The 17,033-nt window shown below is 55.3% G+C and overlaps 1 protein-coding gene and 1 long non-coding RNA gene across 2 annotated transcripts; both read right to left on the bottom strand.

Moving 5' to 3' along the window:
• Positions 1–6,593: 6,593 nt before the first annotated feature.
• On the bottom strand, positions 6,594–16,194 carry LOC115288032. Its single transcript, XR_003906785.1, has 2 exons — positions 16,115–16,194; positions 6,594–7,354 (listed from the first exon to the last, which is right to left on the bottom strand). It is a non-coding gene; the product is annotated as an uncharacterized LOC115288032 (long non-coding RNA).
• TLR5 (toll like receptor 5) lies at positions 10,071–16,034 on the bottom strand. The gene is given in 2 exon segments (XM_029934945.1): positions 10,071–12,960; positions 12,963–16,034. Coding segments are annotated over 2 exon segments (2,574 nt in total). The 5' UTR covers positions 13,408–16,034; the 3' UTR covers positions 10,071–10,831.
• Positions 16,195–17,033: the final 839 nt, after the last annotated feature.

Raw genomic sequence — 17,033 nt, 5'->3', positions numbered from 1 at the left:
TTTCCAGAAACCAATCCCCCACCCCAAGCCCCTCTGGTATCAGGGCTTCTGACCCTAAGTTGTCATCTTATCCATGGCCCACTCTTCACTATGGGATCAGTGAATCCTGGGGGCATCCTGGACTTCTTCCTCTCCTGTGGGTCAACTTCAAATCTCTCCCTTCTGGGAAAAACAGCAGGATCCATTAACAGCCCTCTAGAGCCTTGAGAGAAGAGAGCCCAGCGTTCCGTGAGAAAGCCAGGCCTCCCCCAGCTCCATCTCCAGCCCACTCACCCTGACCTCCAGCTTCTCACTGACCCTGACTATAGCCCCTTTGCTTAGAAGTAATACCGGCCAACATGTAGTGAGTGTCTACTGTATACCAGGTACGGAAAGAAGCCCCTTGTAAATGCCATTTCACCGAGTCTTCACAAACCCGGTTTTATAGATGGGAGCACTGAGGTCCACAGTGGTTTGGGTTGGGCACTTTACGTGGGCGACCTCCCCGGCTCTCCAGCCTGCCGTGTCCCCACCGCTGTTGGTCACCCTGTACTTCACAGCCCAGAGCAGCTCCTCCCATCCTGCATTCCCCGAGCCCCAGCCCAGCTCAGAATTGAGGGGTCCCACTTGCTGGCGCTTCATCTTCTTTGCCCCCATCTCTTTCTGCCCTAGTGCCCAAAAATATAATTAAACATTTTAAAAACTCTATTAACTAAAATCACTGTCCTCAGGTAGTGTCTTTCCAACCCACTGTCTTCACTACAATGGGAATATTTCTTCAAAGTACTGATCTGGTCATGTCCCATCTGGCTTAAAACCCTTCAGTGATGTCCCTTTGCTCTTAGGACAAATCCAAGGCCATGGTGGTCTCAGATGCACGTTCACCTCTGTGCTCTGGCCTGCCCCCCTTTCTGCCCTCCGACACACATCTGTCGTGGGTCCCTGCTGACTCGAGAGCAGGAATGAGACAGACATATGGCAGGAGCCCTGCTCTCAAGGTGTTTGCAGGCATGGGGGTAGGGAACTGCATCCCGGGGAAGGGGACGTCCTCCCGGTCCCATGTGGGTATGCTCCCAAAGGCTCTGCTCTCTTTGCCTCCAATGCTCTCCCTAACCCCCTGCCCACCTCCTTGTGTGTCTTCAGCATCCAGGGGGCTAAGACATGGGGGCCCCCTCCAGGATGACACCTCTCAGACACAGCCTTTGAAGCCCAGGCATGAATTCTGAGTTTTACCCTAAATGTAGTAAGGTCTCATGTAGGGATTTTAACCCGGAGGGAGACAGGATAGGCTCTGTGGCTGGAAGGTCCTGGGCTGCCGTGTGGAAGATGAGTGAGGAGGACAGAGGAGCGCCCAGAGCAGTGCCCCGGGGCGTGTTGGGAGTCCCAGGGGGCTGACAAGGACAGAGGCCTGGTCTGAACCCTAGCCCTCCTGGAGCACCTGCTCTGCAGTGTGGCCGAGGGACTTCTAGAAGCTCCCAGGGGATCCCACTGTGCAGCCCAGGCTAAGAACAGCAGGTAAGAGCGGCGATCCTAACATTGCAGCCCTCACCCCGGGGGAGGCGTGGACCAGCTTCTACCTGCAGGGCTCCTGACCGCAGTGTTGGGATGGGCCTGGTGTGGATGCTTTGAAAAGCCCCGCAGCTGACTGTGTTGTGGGTCCAGGGCTGAGAGCCACCGAATGATCCAGGCGAGAGAGCCAGGTGGGGACGGCGGGGACAACAGGGACGGCAGGGATGGCAGGGACAGTGGGCAGTAGGGTCAGAGATCATTAGGAGGCAGCACAGATGGAGCCTGAGGACGGATGGCCCCGGAGGGTCTGAGGCCAACAGGTGCCCTCCTACCCTGACCCCGCAAGGGAGTGCAGGGCCGCAGGACATGCTGCCCCACCTGCGCCACTTTGGCCAACTCGCTACTCTGAGTTGTAGGCACTTGGAAGACTGCAGAGGCAGGGAGAGGCTTCTCTGAATGTCGTTTGTCTTCCCTCGGGATGGATCCCCCAAAGGGACCACAGACCCCGAGGGCTTCACCCTCCAGGGAGCACTGGCCACAGGAGGAAAGACCAGATGTCACAGCACAGGCTTGTCACAGATATCACAGGGCCACTCATCTTTCCCCCAATCACTCAACTCCCCCCAGAGGCCTGCACCCCCCCTTTCCCAAAGTGGGTATTTAGGCCTAATTTTGCACCACCTCGGGAGGGACTCACTTTCCCTGGGCATCTTCCAGGTCAGTGTGAGGTCTACACGTCTATAATGTGTGCTGGTTTTTCTTGCTAATCAGTCTCTTATCACAGGACCTGTGATCACAGGTCTGCTGGGTGCTCAGAAGTGTGGAGGGACATGACTTTCCTTCCCTAAGGGGTCAGTGGCAGCTCCTCAGCCTGGGGCCCAGGTCCCAGCCCTCACCCTTCCTGTAATCCCAGCAGCCAAGGAGCGCTGAGCCCAGTCGTGTGTAAATTACAAGGGCCCAGGAGTGTCTGCTGGTATGAAGGTCAAGTGCAGGGTCTCTGGGCATCTGTGAGGCCCAGAGTCCCCTTCCAGGGGGGCATCTGGGCCCCAAGAAACACTGTGAGCCTCGTCCAGTGGAGCCTAGGTTGTGGGAGCAGAAAGGGACCTTCTTGTGACCCCATGGTGTGTGCTGCGTCCACAAGGTCGCCGTTTCACTAATGAGTTCTGCCGTTTCTGAAGTACGTGTTTCCATTTAACACTGAACAACCAGGATGCTTATACGAGCATCATTATTTACGTGGTGAGTGCCAAAAATGTATTAGCGGTCCAACAAATAAAGGGCAGTGAATGGCATCTAGGATATGGTGACACTGTTTCTCTCTTGTTATAACCAGCTCTGAATTTCATTGAAAATGATGGCCCAGTAGCCAAGGACAATGTCATCTGGCTTCACTGAGATAGTGACAGGTCCACGCACCTAGTGGGTCCCTTGTGCACTGAGATTGTGGTGGGCAAGTTTGTAAGAGACTAAAGTCTGTTCTTACCTGAGAAGCATCATGGACAGGGCGACCCCAGTGACCCCAGTGGCAGGCCTGTCCCCAGCACCTGGGGAGACTCCCGCACTACCGTGAATGAGCTTTACTCTGAGATCTCAGCTGGTTGGGCTGCAGTTTGGGGATGTCACCGGGCAGCTGCTGGGGCTCTCGAATTCACCCTTGCAGTGGAGCATGTGAACAGTATAAGGGAGCCAGGCAAGAAGATCCTGTGTGCAGAGCCAGATGTGGGGCTCAATCCCATGAACCCTGAGATCCTGACCTGAGCTGAAATCAGGGGCTGGATGCTTGACTAACTGAGCCCCCCCAGATGCCCACCTGCTGTTTTCTTTAGGGCTGAGCTATGGGGTCGCTTCATGGGTGGTTGGGACCATTAGCGCCCAGCCCACCAGCACCAGAGTCAAATCTTTACACATTCAAGTGCTTTAACATAGCTCACACACATACACAGATACACCAGGTAGCGCTGGCCAGCTTTGCAAAACCCATCACTAACAGAACTGCACCCAACAGCCTCTGGCTATCGTTAAGACAGACCCCAGGGCCACAAGAGACTCCCAAACCACTGCTGCCCCTCGGACCTTTCTGCTAAGAAACCAGATCTCAGACCAGACCTCGGTGGTGGCCCCAAGCCAGTGTCTCTGGAGGGTCCACTGATCCAGGACTTTTCTTCCCTCGGAACCTGTCCAAGCACCACTCCAATCAGCCTGTTGCTCACCAGTGCCATCTCGTGGTGGCGTCCTCTTCCTCCTTCAGCCCCGACCCTGACATCCCCACAGAGTGTGCTATGAACCAGAGCGGGACATGGACCTACCTGGAGGCTGCCCTAGAGTCTGTACTGTGAGGGTGAAGCAGTATGGCTGAGCAAGCCACGAAACGCCCCCGAAAGACAAATACACACACAGAAATCACTCTTTATACACGCGGAAGGTTCTAAAATAGAGGGAAATAGCATTGGCTCCTTGGATGCAAAGGTGAACACATTTTAAATTGCAAACCAGAGGCATGAGCGCATGTAGCTCACTGGTTCTGTTGCTGACCCCGTGGGCTGAGGTCTGGTTACTTGACGGTCCCAACAGGGCTATGTGCTCAGGGAGGGGACCCTTTGTCGCCGGCAGCAGACACCACCTAGCAGGGACCATCTCCTGACGTGCATCCCAGGAGATGGGGACGCAGCAAGAAAAGGAACAAGGCACTTGTCCCGGATGCCAAGTTCCCAGGCTGGTGCAAGCATTGAGAACCCTGTTCTCAGCCCTAGAAACAGCTGAGGGTGCCCAGCAGAGTTCACTGACCGGCCCTGAAGTGATGAATCCAATCTGGGCCCATTGCAGAATTCTACCTGTGCCACGTGCCATGCACCATTAGTGCTGAGAAAGCGCTGGGTGTGGGATGGAGTGACACACATGGGCGCTCCCTCCACTCCTCCAATCATGGGCCAGACCCAGTGGACACACGCCCTGGGGTCAGGCTTGGCCACCACCCCACAAGGGCTCCTCAACAGCCCACAGCCACCGGCTGCAGCGCCTGGACCACAGCTCGTGTGTTCCCACAGGGACCGACGGTCCGTGACGGGAGGGAGCTGAGGGCTGGGAATCAAGGGAAGCGTCCAGTCTCATCTCACCACAGCCAAGCCCTGTTGTCTGCTGTCGGGCCAGCTAGGCCTGCCTCGTGCCCACCTGTGCCACGCCTCCCCGTCCTCCCTGCGCCAGCGTCCTCAGGCCACCGTCAAACTGGGCTGCTGACACGACATGCTTTTATGGCCTTGGTCCAGAGGCTGATGCCAGAGCATGGTGGTGGCAGTGACATGGGTCCCTCCCAGGCGGGGGATGATCTGCATCAGTCTTTCCCCAGCCTCTGGCACTTGTTTTGTCTTTGACTCGTAGGCACGTTGCCTGCAGGTGTGTCGTGTCTGAAGCCCCCTTCCTGGGGACACGGGTCTTGGACTAGTGCCCACCCTGCTCCCTGACGATAGGAGCCCCTCCAGAGTCACGTTCCATGACTGTAACTGGGGTGAGCCCTGGTCCAGCTGATGCTCACTCTGACAGGCTGGCCTGGAGCCCAAAGGTGCTGGCGCTCCGTCACAGCACCCACACCCACAGCTGGTCTCCATCACTAGCAGTTACTGCTGTTAACCCCCAACAGTGTCTGACTCTTATGTGAAACCTTTCCAGGGGCGTGTCCGCAGAGACAAGGCAGTCACATTGGGTTTAGGCATCTGCTGGGGCTCGCAGATGCACACCTGCAGACAAGGGGGCAGCCCCGTAAGTCCATCTGCAAGGATCCTGCCTCCAAGTAAGGCCAAGTCCTGAGGTTCTGGCATTAGGGAGAGCACGTGTCAGCCAGAGTGGCTCCTTGGGGCCCTGTGTGTCTCCCAAAGTGCTGTGGGAACCATAGATTTAAATATAAAACGAGAAGGCCTCTAGATGAAAATAAAGAGGAACGGCCTCCTGACCTCTGGACGTCCCTCAGGTCACCAAGGCACCAATCGTAACATGAAATTGTAAGTCGACTTCATCTACTGAAAAGCCTCTGCTCATTGGAGACACTGGGGACAAAACCAGGAGGCCAGCTGTCACCTGGGAGAAACAGGAGCCATCCACAAGTCTGGATGATGGCCACATGGAGAACATAAGAGGTGCCCACGGATCGACGGCTTGTAGGAAATCACACACCTAGGACCGGCTCGGGGACAGACACCGAGTGACAGAACGCACGTGAACAGGTAACCACCACGGGGGAAAGTGTCCAACGGCAGGGCCAGTGGGGAAATGCAGGCCGGGATGCTGCGTCACACCCTCCAGACAGGCTGAGCACCTGATGAGGACATCGGGAGCCTCAGGCCGTTGGCAGCCGTGACAGCCATGGCTGGTTCTCTCAGTGACAATAAGACCAACAGGAGATGGAAGAAATGTATGGTGGTGAATCCATGAAATGTGCTGAATAAAGCCCCAGGAGATGCGACACCGTGAGGAGACTGAACTACCAGCTGTAAGTGGAGGAAGCCAGATGCAGATGAACTGAGTGATTTCGTTGGTGCGAGCTTCTCAAAGCTCCTGTGTGGACGGGAACTGGGTCAGCGGCCCCCGAGGTGCAGCAGAGGTGGGGCGGGTGGGTACCCTTCAGGGTGACGGGGGGGGGGCTCGACGTCCTGACTGAGGAAGACATTAACCAGCCCACCCAGTTGCACACTAAGGACCTGCTTTCACAGCAGAAAGAGAACAGCTCACGGATTTCCTTCGATTCCTAGTGGCACTGCCTAGACCTCAAGAGGGGCTGGGGCTTTAAAAAAATATTTTTTTACTATTTATTTATTTTTGAGAGAGACAGAGAGTGACAGAGCACTAGTGGGAGAGGGGCAGAGAAAGGGAGACACAGATCTGAAGCAGGCGCCAGGCTCTGAGCCCGACGCGAGGCTCGAACCCACAAACGGTGAGTCAAAGTCGGATGCTTAACTGACTGAGCCCCCAGGCGCCCCAATAAGGGGCCGATTTTACCCCGGAGTCGAGGGTCAGAGCAGCCCTGGAAGGCTGACGGCCAGCATGTGGGATGTGGCTCCTGCTCTATGCACTGCCGGGCACTGACGTGCAGCTATTTTGTGCCGGGACCATGCTACTTGCTTCCACACACCTTTAATTGGGGTGGGGAGTTGACATGAATCAACAAGAACAACCCCAGACCTGATGCTCCACGCAGCTGAACAACACGAGTGAGAGGACTCTGCCTCAGGTTTCCAGTCCACACGCAGGACGTGCTGTGTGGCTGCCTCTGCCCCGGGCTCACCTGGGGGCCGGGCCTGAGCTGGCCAGGGAGCCCGCACACCAGCTCCCCACTCTCTGCTTGACGCCTTCCTTCCAGGCACCGGTGGTAACTCTTGGTCACTCTTTGAAAGGGTCTTTGTTTTCACACAGGCCAGCACACAAATGCTGGTGCCGTCTTTTTGCGAATCTCCCTGGGTATGACCGGCAGGCCTGCAGCACGCAGCCCAGGACCAGCTGCAGCCGGGAAGAGACACAGTGGCTAATGGCCAACGTCACTGGAAAAACCACGAAGACAGCTTCAAGTGCTAAGCCCTAAGGGCCACTGGGCAGCAGACCCGGGTCAGGGTGGCAGGCAGACTCCGCCGGGACACCTGCTCCTGGGGGAGGCTCCTGGGAGGCAGGCTGGGCCCCGATGCGACATGATGTCACAGAGTCTTATCAGGTCTTGGGGAGGCGACCTTCTCGGGGAGCAGAGGGGAGGTGCCTGACCTGGGAAAAGAAACACGATTTCCAGCCGGTTGGATTAGGTCCCGAAGTCAGGAACAAAGCCGCCTTGTCCTGCCCGCCCAGACCACGCTGCCGAGAACAGGTCCAGCAAATTCCTTCCATGGTCTGCCTGTAAAGTAAAAATGTTTAATTTCTCAAAAGGTCTAGCTAAATGGATGTGATTGTGGCCACAGAGAAATAAAATCTTTAATTGCCAGGTGAAACAGATGAAAAGTTTCTTTAATCTGAAGAAAGATAAAATTGAGCATAACGTTAAATGCAACCATTCCCGTGTATATTAGTCGGCTGAAATAATGTTTTTCTTTGTGGATGGTATGATTTTAAAATTCAAGTTAATTCTATTTTCTCTGTCTTCTGCCAAGGACAGAACTTGTCTCCATTTTACATATGCATATTGATTATTTATTGTCTGCGTTCGATTATTAATTGGCCGTAATGTAAATGTGGTTTTCCTCTTGTGGTCCTCCGTCCCCTGCAGTGAACGCTGGCCCTATTTACTGCCGTGTGGCTCTCCGATGCCCTCAGTAGGTTTTAAGGCTAGTTCCCCCAGGTCCCCTCGGCATCCCCAGTGGAAGAATCAGGTGGAACTCGCACAGACAAGCACCGCTAATGTGTCATGTTCTTTCTTCTGGCACCTCCAGATTTCTGAACACCCCTCAGAATGCTATTTCTTGATTTGACCGTGTGACACTTTGTACCCATTCATTGCATTGGTGGACGGGCGTTTATCCACCCTATCTGCCTCCCCTCTCTCCCCACAGTGTTCTTTTGTAATTCCAAATGGTCAGCCACATCCACTTCACATATCAGGACTGTGGAAATCTCGTTTGCTGAGGATTCACGTGGTTGAGAGGGAACTTCTAAAGTTCAGGTGTATTTGGAGTGATGAGTGGGATTCCCTTCAGTCTCAGCTGCCCCAAACCATGTCCTGGATTTACCAGAATAGTTTCAGATAACAAGATGTCGCCATTCTGAGACCCGGTTGCAGCTCCTCCCAGCTGGGACCCACCCCGGGGGACCCTCTACAGACAACAATGCCGGGAAGGGGGGCGCAGGTGTCCTGGCCCAACAAGGAGCTTCTCCGCTGACCGCTCAGCACCCACATCCCAGCAGGATGCGGCCAGGCTTGCCTCCCACGGGCCTCGTGGAGCAAGACTTGGAAATGTCCACAAACGGAATTCCAAGTGTTGGCTCTGCTGATGGGAGGGAAGGCGAATGAAGGGCGTTTAAGCAAGTTTCTGGTCTTTGTCAGAAAAGAGAAATTTCGGAATAAGTCAGAGTGGCCTCTTGAGTTCACAGCGGCCGGGACGTCTGATGTGAACAGGCCCCCCATTAACTCTGACAGAAATGTCCAAAGGTGCTTTTTAAATGTGTTTCATTAGAAAAATGACTGCTGTTTGTGTTTGGGGGCACGAGGATTATGGCCCCCTCATGTCCAGTGCTATCTGTGCCCCAACCTGCTGTCCCTATAAATACACTTGCCCTTGTCCTTCTATGGGCCTGGGGTTGGCTTGGAAAATAGTCACAGTGCCGGGCACCCAAAGCAAGGGGGTACCTGGGGCAGTGCTGCCCCCCGAAACCCTCACCCCCCAGGACAAGGGAGCACCTGGCCTGGCTGTCCTGGTGAGGGATGACATCAGGGCCATTCTGCCACATTCCTGCAGCAAGCCAGTGGGGCAGGAATACTGTTCTGAGACACTGGCCTTTTACAGTCTCCAGATCCCTGGTGGGAACCCTCACTGGCAGCAACGCCTCACTGTGATGCTTGCTTCACTGCATTTCTTAGTCCAAGGCTCAAGAGAAGCTTCTTCACTCTGTCTTCCTTTTTCATTCCCCACCCCCATCTCCATCTTCTATCCCCCATCCCCATCCCCCATCTCCCATCCCCCATCCCGCACCCCTTCATCCCTCCAACCAACCTCTCCATCCCCTCATTCTAGCCCAACCCCTAGCTGCTCACAGAGGCTGGCTGTCCCCCTCCACCCCCTGGGGTCCCAGCCATGTTGCCTGGTCTGGAATGAGCCTTGGGCTGGAAACCCTCTGCCCCCACTCGGCACCTGCTCTTGGCAGACCACCCTTCTCCCCCCAGGAACGGGCATAGACACCAGGGATGCTGCCACAATGCACTTCATCCATCCACCAGGCCTTTATTCAGCATGCACTATGGCCCAGGCACAGGACAGGGCTTAGGAGACCATGATGAATAAGACACGGTCCCTGCCCTCAGGGGCTCACAGTCCAGGCACAACACAAGGCTCCGTATCAGTGACAAAAGCCTGTAGGGTTATAAGGAATGGCAGTTGTGCTAGGAAATTCTCCTGGCAGATTGGGATGAGGATGGAGAGAAGGAATCCTTTCCTGACACCCTGTGAGGTCTGTGAGGGCCCGTGGGGGTGGGACACAGAAGAGAGGCTTCACTTGGAGCCTGGGGTCCAGAGTGGGGAGCAGCGGGACAGGCTCACAACTCTCGAAGGAAGTAGTAAGTGCTTGTTTTAGAAGAACAAGGAAGGTGCCAAGAGTTTGCACAAAAGGGAGAGAGGACGTTGAGTTAGAGACCTACCAGGGGACTGGGAGAACATTCCAGAAGGAAGAGGTGGACTGGAAGATGTGTGCTGTAGAGGAGTCAGGGCAGGGGGCACAGAGACAGGGGATGAGTACTGATCCCAGACCCAGGGGCTCCTCACACATGGCTGCTGCGCTGCCGCTGCCGGATTTGGGGGAGGCTGCGTGTGAGCCTCGGGGTGACTTTGGCACACCTTCCTTGATTTTATTAACACTTTTGCAGAAAAACATTTCTCTATTAAAATAAACATGGAAAAACACAATGCAAAGTGTATATATATTTCTTCTGAGATAAAAATAAAATACAACCTCAAAGAAGTTTTGACTGCCTGCCCAGGCGCCTCAGTGTGTGGACCCCCTGTGGCCTACGGGGTGACCAGGGAAAGATCTACGAAGCCTGACACCCTTGGTAGAGATGAGCACCCTCACACACGAGAAACCAGTCCCACAGAGGGCACATCGTGCACTCCGGGCCACACAGCCCACAGGAGCAGAATTAGGACTCAAACCAGGATGTGAGCCCAAAGCCCAACGTCTTCCCTGCAGCTGCCTGAACAGTTGATGAGTGGGAAGAAATAGAGCGGAAAAAGAACGTTTGTGGCTCACAGAGGTTAGACCTCGAGGGTCGGAACAGAAGTGTGGTATGGCTGCAAGACATCCTGGCTTCCTGGGGGTCACCGCGACCCCTAGAGGGACCGAAACCCAGCAACGGCACTGTTCCCATGCAGGGGGAGACACGCCTCTCCGTCCGTGTGCCCCACTTAGTGTCACTCTGCAGGGACAGCCTGGGTGCTGGGGAAGGGTCTCCTGGCGCCCGTCCTGTGACTGGGGCGTGCCCTGTGGTTGGCCCACCAGAAGCAAACAGTACTCCCTTCCATGTTGGGGTCAGCAAGACCAGGCAAGGTGTCGCTATGAAAATCAACAGCTCGTTGCGTTCCTAGTAGGAAAGACAAACTCCAAAACAGGACCCCAAAACGGTATCTTAGTGCAGACAAAGAGCTGTCTGTGGCTTGGGATTGGCCGATTAGGAGACGGTCACTATAGTTCGCAGCTGAATGTCGCCGTCTCTCTTCGTTTCCTTTTCTTTCTTTAGAATGTGCTGAGAGAGTTTATTAAGAAACCAGCTGACATCCTGGAGGTCTTCGGGCCACCTCAAATACTGCCGCTTCCGCACGAATCCCCTGAGAGACTGATGCTTCATCAGCTGGTACTGGGACAGGGACCCCACGATCACCAGGATGAGGGCACCGTCGAAGTCAGACACGCACCTGCTCTGGGCGTAACTGAAGGCTTCAAGGCACCAGCCATCTCGGAGGAAGTGTCTGCTCACGAGGCAGACCACCTTCCGGCTGCTCCACACGGCATCCTGGATGTTGGCAATGTGGTCTTGCCCTGGGACAAAGTCCCTCTCCTCGAAGCACAGGGTAAATCTGTTTTGATCGCTGTACTGAGCATCCAGGTGCTTGAGCAGAGCGTTTTGCACCCACTCAAAGTCTTTGTTGCTGAAGCACAAATACGCATCATATTTGTACACATCAGACCCGCTGCCCTTGGCCTGGTCCATGGACAGCAGTCTGCAGGCTGCCTTGTAGCAAATGAAACAAAACCCCCGGAACTTGGTGACCATGAGGACGGCCATGAGGAACAGAATCAAAGTGACACTGGATAAAATGAAAAAGGAAAACTTCAGGGACGTTAAGACTTCCTCTTCGTCACAACCCTCCATGGACACAGAGGAGAGGGGGATCCCAGCAATTGAGGCCGGGTACATGCAGAGGATGTCCGCATGAGACCCAAACACAGTGACGTTGGTCTGGTTGAGCCAGCTGATGAAGGGATGGAGTTCACACTCACAGATGAACTTGTTGAACCTTATGTCCACGGCACTAAGGGCAGCAAACAGATCGGGGTCAGGGGACAGGAGCTCGTTTCTGGACACATCCAGGAACTCCAAATTAGCAGGCAAGTCTCCAGGAGAAAGAACAGTCAGCCTGTTATTGCTGAGGCTGAGCCCCCTCAGTGCAGTGAGGTCGCTAAAGACTCCTGGCGGAAGGAAGTTCAGGTAGTTGTTATTTAGATACAGGACCTGGAGGCGGGAGAGCCCCTTAAAAACATCCCAGCAGAAGCCCGTTTCCCAGGCAAGCTGCAACATGTTTCCTCCAAGGAAAAGCTTCTCTAGGCTGAGGCTCCCCGTTGGGGCGTGAGCTGGGTTGCAAAAAGAAAGGCGATTTTGATTCAGAATGAGGATCTGGAGGTGAGGGACCCGGAGAAGGAAGTAGAGACTGTCCAGATTTTCCAACCTGTTCTCTGATAAGTGGATGAAGTTGGCTGTAAGCCTTATGTTCGGCAAGGTGGCCAGTTTATTGCTGCCCAAGAAGATGGTAGAAATGCTCGGAATGAAAGAAATGGTTTTAAGAGCATTATCACGGAGATCCAAGGTCTGTAATGCTTTCAGAAATTGGAATGTCTCACTCTGAATGATCCCAATGTGGTTGTTTTGAAGGTCAATATAGGCTACCTCAGGCAGTCCACGGAAATCAGAATTATAAAGCTCGCCTAGAAGGTTATGTGACATGTTGAGAACCTGCAGCCTGTTGAGTCCATAAAATGCTTCTTCTGAGATCTTGTTTATCTTGTTGTGGGCGAGGTTGAGGACCTTCAAGTGCTGGAGAGACTCAAAGAGTCGAGAGTTCAGGGAGAAGAGAAAGCCGTGTGAAAGATCCAGACGTACCACTGAGCTCCTGGCCAGGCCGGCAAATGTGCTCCGGTCAGGTTCCCTGATGTTATGGAAGCCAAACCCAGACCCCATAATGTGGTAGGTGAGAACCAGAGAGGAGATCTGGCTCCCACTGATGGCCCTGCTGAAGTTCCCCGTGATGTCCGCGGTCCAGCCGTTGCTAGAAACATCCAGGGTTTCCAGCGCCATGTCTCTGAACGGGTTCATACACTCCGCCCAGTCCACGGAGACCGTGTTGTATAAATTGTTGGCAGCGAGGCTGATGAAGGAGAATGTCCTCCCTTGGAGCGGCTTGAGCTCCTGTTCACAGACGATGGGTATTTGGTTGAGGGAAAAATCAATGGACTTCAAGGAATTCAATTCCCAGAATGAAGGGTGAAAGGAAAGGCTACGGATCTGATTTTTGGACAGGTCAGGCGAGTCAAAGACTCTAAATTTCTGAAATAACCATCCTTTAATACAGCATCGGAGAGAGCACAGAAGAAGAGTCGAAGTTCAAACAGGTGGGGCAGCCCCTGAAAAGCGTCAGGATGCAGGAAACGCATGTGGCTCCCACCCAGGTCCAGGACTCTAAGATTGGGCAGGTTCCGGAAGGCCTCTCGGTCAATGCTCAAGGGGGTATACTGAGTCCCGAGCTCCAGCAGTCCCAGCTGCTCCAGGAAGGGAAACGATGAGGCGGTGACGGTCTCGATATAGTTGAAGCTCAGCAGAAGGGTCTTGGTGGTGCTGGGCACCCAGGGCACCTGGGTGAGGTTGCAGAATCGGTACAAGGCTAGCTGACCGTCTGAGGAGCAGGAAGAAATCGCCAGCACAGGACTGGCTAGGAGCACCACTCCGAAGAGCAGGTCAAGGTGGTCTTCCATGATCCCTCGGAGAAGACAGGAGAATGAAGACTCAGCCGTCAGAGCTCCAGGCACTGTGCTTGGCCCCGAGGACCTGGGTGCTCCCCCACGACATCCCTGCTGCCGGAGACCCTTTGTTCCTCTGGCCCGTGGGTGCAGCTGTGGCGGACGGGCCGTGTAGACAGAGCCGATTTCTATCACTCACAGTGCAGGCCTACAAGGTAAGCACTATTCTAAATCCTTCAGAAACACTCTTTACAATAACTGTCTCTTCATTAGTTCATGCAATTGCTTATTCAAGATCTGCGGAGCAGCGGGAGGAAGCAGCAGGCAGGTGCCGTCTGCATGTCCCCTGGGCCTGGGGCTCTGCTGTTGCATCTCTGAGGCCGACCTGGCAGGGCCACCAGCCAGTCGGCTCCTCAGTCCTCCGTCCATACATGGGACGCCTCGGCTCATAAGCACGGGTACTTTATGCCCCTCTCCACAAAGCGTCAGACGGGATGGGTCTATAACGCGGACACTCAGGCGCCGCTGAGCCGGGCACATGGGACCGTGTGGTTGATCGGCAACACAGCAGCGTCTGGCTGGTTTTCCCAGCGCCTGGCTGTGGGGACAGAGAAAACGTGGGGGACTGGCCCTCAGAGCCCCCGCATCTGGTGCCCGCAGCACATTCAATGGACTCTCGTTGTAACCTCCGAAGGGAAGGACAGACTGACACGGTTCAGGGGCCAGGAGAAGGAGGGTTGGGGAGGTTGGGGGGAGAAGCGGGCACCTGCTGTAACCCCTAGTCCATGGTAGGCGCCGAGGTCGCTTTGCTCCGTGTGGGGGCTGGTTTCCATGGAAACTCTGAGACTGTGACACACTGATTACAGCAAATCACAAGGAGGCATCGACTTCCAAGTTGACCCCAAGTATCAAAACCTGGCCTTTAATAGTCACAGGGAAGAAGTTGGGGAGAATGATGGTCTGATCTGTTCATTTCTCACCATTTCCACCCAAGGCCCAAGGTGGTAGCCATGAGTCCCCACACCTCCTGGGGGTGGCTCACCCTTCCGGCAGCCTGGGGACTCTGCTGTCCCTTCCTTGCACAGAGCCTGCCCCCTTCCCGCTGCCCCGACGACGGCCACAGGACTTTGTGCTCGGCTCAGTCTCCCAACAACCTCCTCGACAGGTATGTGCAGAGTGTCCACTACATGCTGGGCACCGTTTGGGACACAGGAGAGACAGTGGTGAACACACAGGCCACACCTGTCCTCACATGCTGGTGCAGGGAAGCAGCGAAGGGGGGACACCAAACAAAAGAAGGAAAAATGGAGACAGGGAGCACCAGGCCTGGGTGCCAGCTGCTACTTGGAGAGTGGTCAGGAAAGTCCTCTCTGAGGAAACTGTGCCAGAGCAGAGGCCTGAAGGGAGGAAAGGAAAAGGAGGGGCCTGAATGCGAGGTGGGAGGAGCAGTCAGGACCAGCCCTGGGTGGCTGGGAATTCTGGATGGGGCTCCTGGCTGCCACTCCAACCTCAGGGCCTTGGCACATGCTGCTTCCTGTGCAGGAACACTTTTCTTTGTGCTCCTCGTATGTCTGGATCTCACGTCGACACTTCCTCAGAGAGCCTCCCCAACACTCACTATTTGCAATAACTCCCCGGCCCCAAACTCATTCTAACGCCCCGTTTTTTCCTTTCAAGGCAACTTCCACGAGCCTCAATCATCTTGTGCAACAATGGGCGGACTTATCTGTTGTCTGTCTCCCTTACGAGGTTATTATATTTTCCATCAGCACAGCAAGCTGTGCTACTAAAAAGGAGAAAAACAGAGTTGAACGGGTAACACTGCCAGCAAGGGAACATCAAGGCATTTCATCTGTTTGGGAACTTGGTCTCGGCTGAGGAAGAAGCATCATCTTCCGAGTGAGACTTCTGGTGCAGAACAGGGGCTCCCGACGGGGAAGCTGTCTCTGCAGGCAGTGAGCATGCAGGGTGTCCTGGCTGCGGCCGCGACTGGAGGAGGATGGGCCAGCGATCCTCCTCGGTCCTTGCCTAAAGATGACTTACACGGTCAGCTCCGCGGCCGGGAGACACGCACTCCTCCCTAAAAGTCCCTGTGATGCACACACACACGGTAAAACCCGGGCCTCTGGGTGATTCGGCCGAAGTATGTCTAATAACCTGGCCCTGGACTGCGACCCTCACAGCCCCTGGGAGCTCACCTGAGTCTAGAATGGAGACCCAGAGCCACCCGAGATCCGCCGTCCTGCTCTGGGTCTGCCCCCAAGGACCCCAAGGCTGGAGCAGTTGTTGTTCATGACGCCCACTGACAGACAGAGAGGAGGCTGCCAAGGTGTGCGTGCACGGCAGGGGCCGACTCGGCCCGCAGAAGGAGGACACCCTGAAACCTGCTTCTGCGCGGTGCTCCGTGTGCGGCCCGCCACAGAGGCACCAGCACTGTGTGACCCCGCTTGTGTGAGGGCGGGAGAGCAGCCGGACAGAGCGGCAGAGAGCAGAGAGGTCCCCAGGGCCGGGGACGGGGGCTGGAGTTCCCTGGGTCCAGAGCTTCCATTTGGGGTGACAATGCGGTGATGGTCTTGCGGCAACGGAAGCATCTGTACTGCCACAAACCTGGACACCTGAATGTGGTCAGAATGCTGGGTTTTATGTTACGCGGATTTTGCCACAAGCCAAAAAAAAAAAAAAATCCAAAACAATAAAAGAGAAAAGCCAACAGTGCCAATACCTGAGCCCAAGGCCCGAAAACTGCGGTTCTGTGGGTCTGGCCTGCGTTCTCCAGCCTTGTCACAGGGACTTTGACGCCAGCAGTCTTCGGGCCATGCTTGAAGGGGATGCCGTCTGGCTCAGAGAACTGCCAGTCATGCACGGGAGGTGCGGGAGACGCGAGGAGGGCGGGGGTGCCCGATTCGCATCATTATGTCCGGCTCCAGGAGCAGCAAAATCGGGGCTCGACACTCCCGCCAGGCGCTGTTGAGATGACACAGCACACAGAGATGGGCCGAAGCTCTGCCGTCTGAGAGGACTCCATTCGCCCCTCGTGGACCAGGTTTCCTCTTGACAGAACGGCCGGTTCAGCAGATTGACTGGCCTGAGCCGAGCTGGGTCATGGGCGGTGGCACATCCACCAGTGACAGGCCAGCCTGCGCTCCTGGGTGCCACACTCAGCTCAGGCCACACTCTGTGCTAATATAATTCCTGACCCTTGACAAATAATCCTAGAGGCTGCCCCGTGGCAGGACCTGGGGACTTGAGCGGGACAAGGCAGCCAGAGCCTAGGGCACAGAGGACTTGCTGTCAGAGAAAACCACCGAGTTCATTTCCACATGTGGACTGGGAGTTTCCCCAAAGCTCATGTGGCAATGGTAACTCTGAACTGAGTCGAATGTGGGTGTGGAGGGAAGGTCCGCCCTGAGCAAAGGCTCGAGGCCAGTGCACCCGTGAGCTTCAGGGGACAGGTGTATTTCGAGTGGGAGCACAGCATCCCATGGACGCGGCCTGCAGGGGACACACATCCTTGTAGCCTGGCGTCCGCCTCTGATGATGGTCCCAGGAAGATGGTGGTGACCGCACCGCCGTGCCCCTGAGCTTCCTTACAGAGCACCGTAACCTGGAGGCCCTTCTGCAGGGACCTCGTCCTCCTGGGT

The sequence above is a fragment of the Suricata suricatta genome, chromosome 3 (assembly GCF_006229205.1).
Source record: "Suricata suricatta isolate VVHF042 chromosome 3, meerkat_22Aug2017_6uvM2_HiC, whole genome shotgun sequence".
Lineage (NCBI taxonomy): Eukaryota > Metazoa > Chordata > Mammalia > Carnivora > Herpestidae > Suricata > Suricata suricatta.
This window is presented reverse-complemented; position numbering and strand designations above follow the sequence as displayed.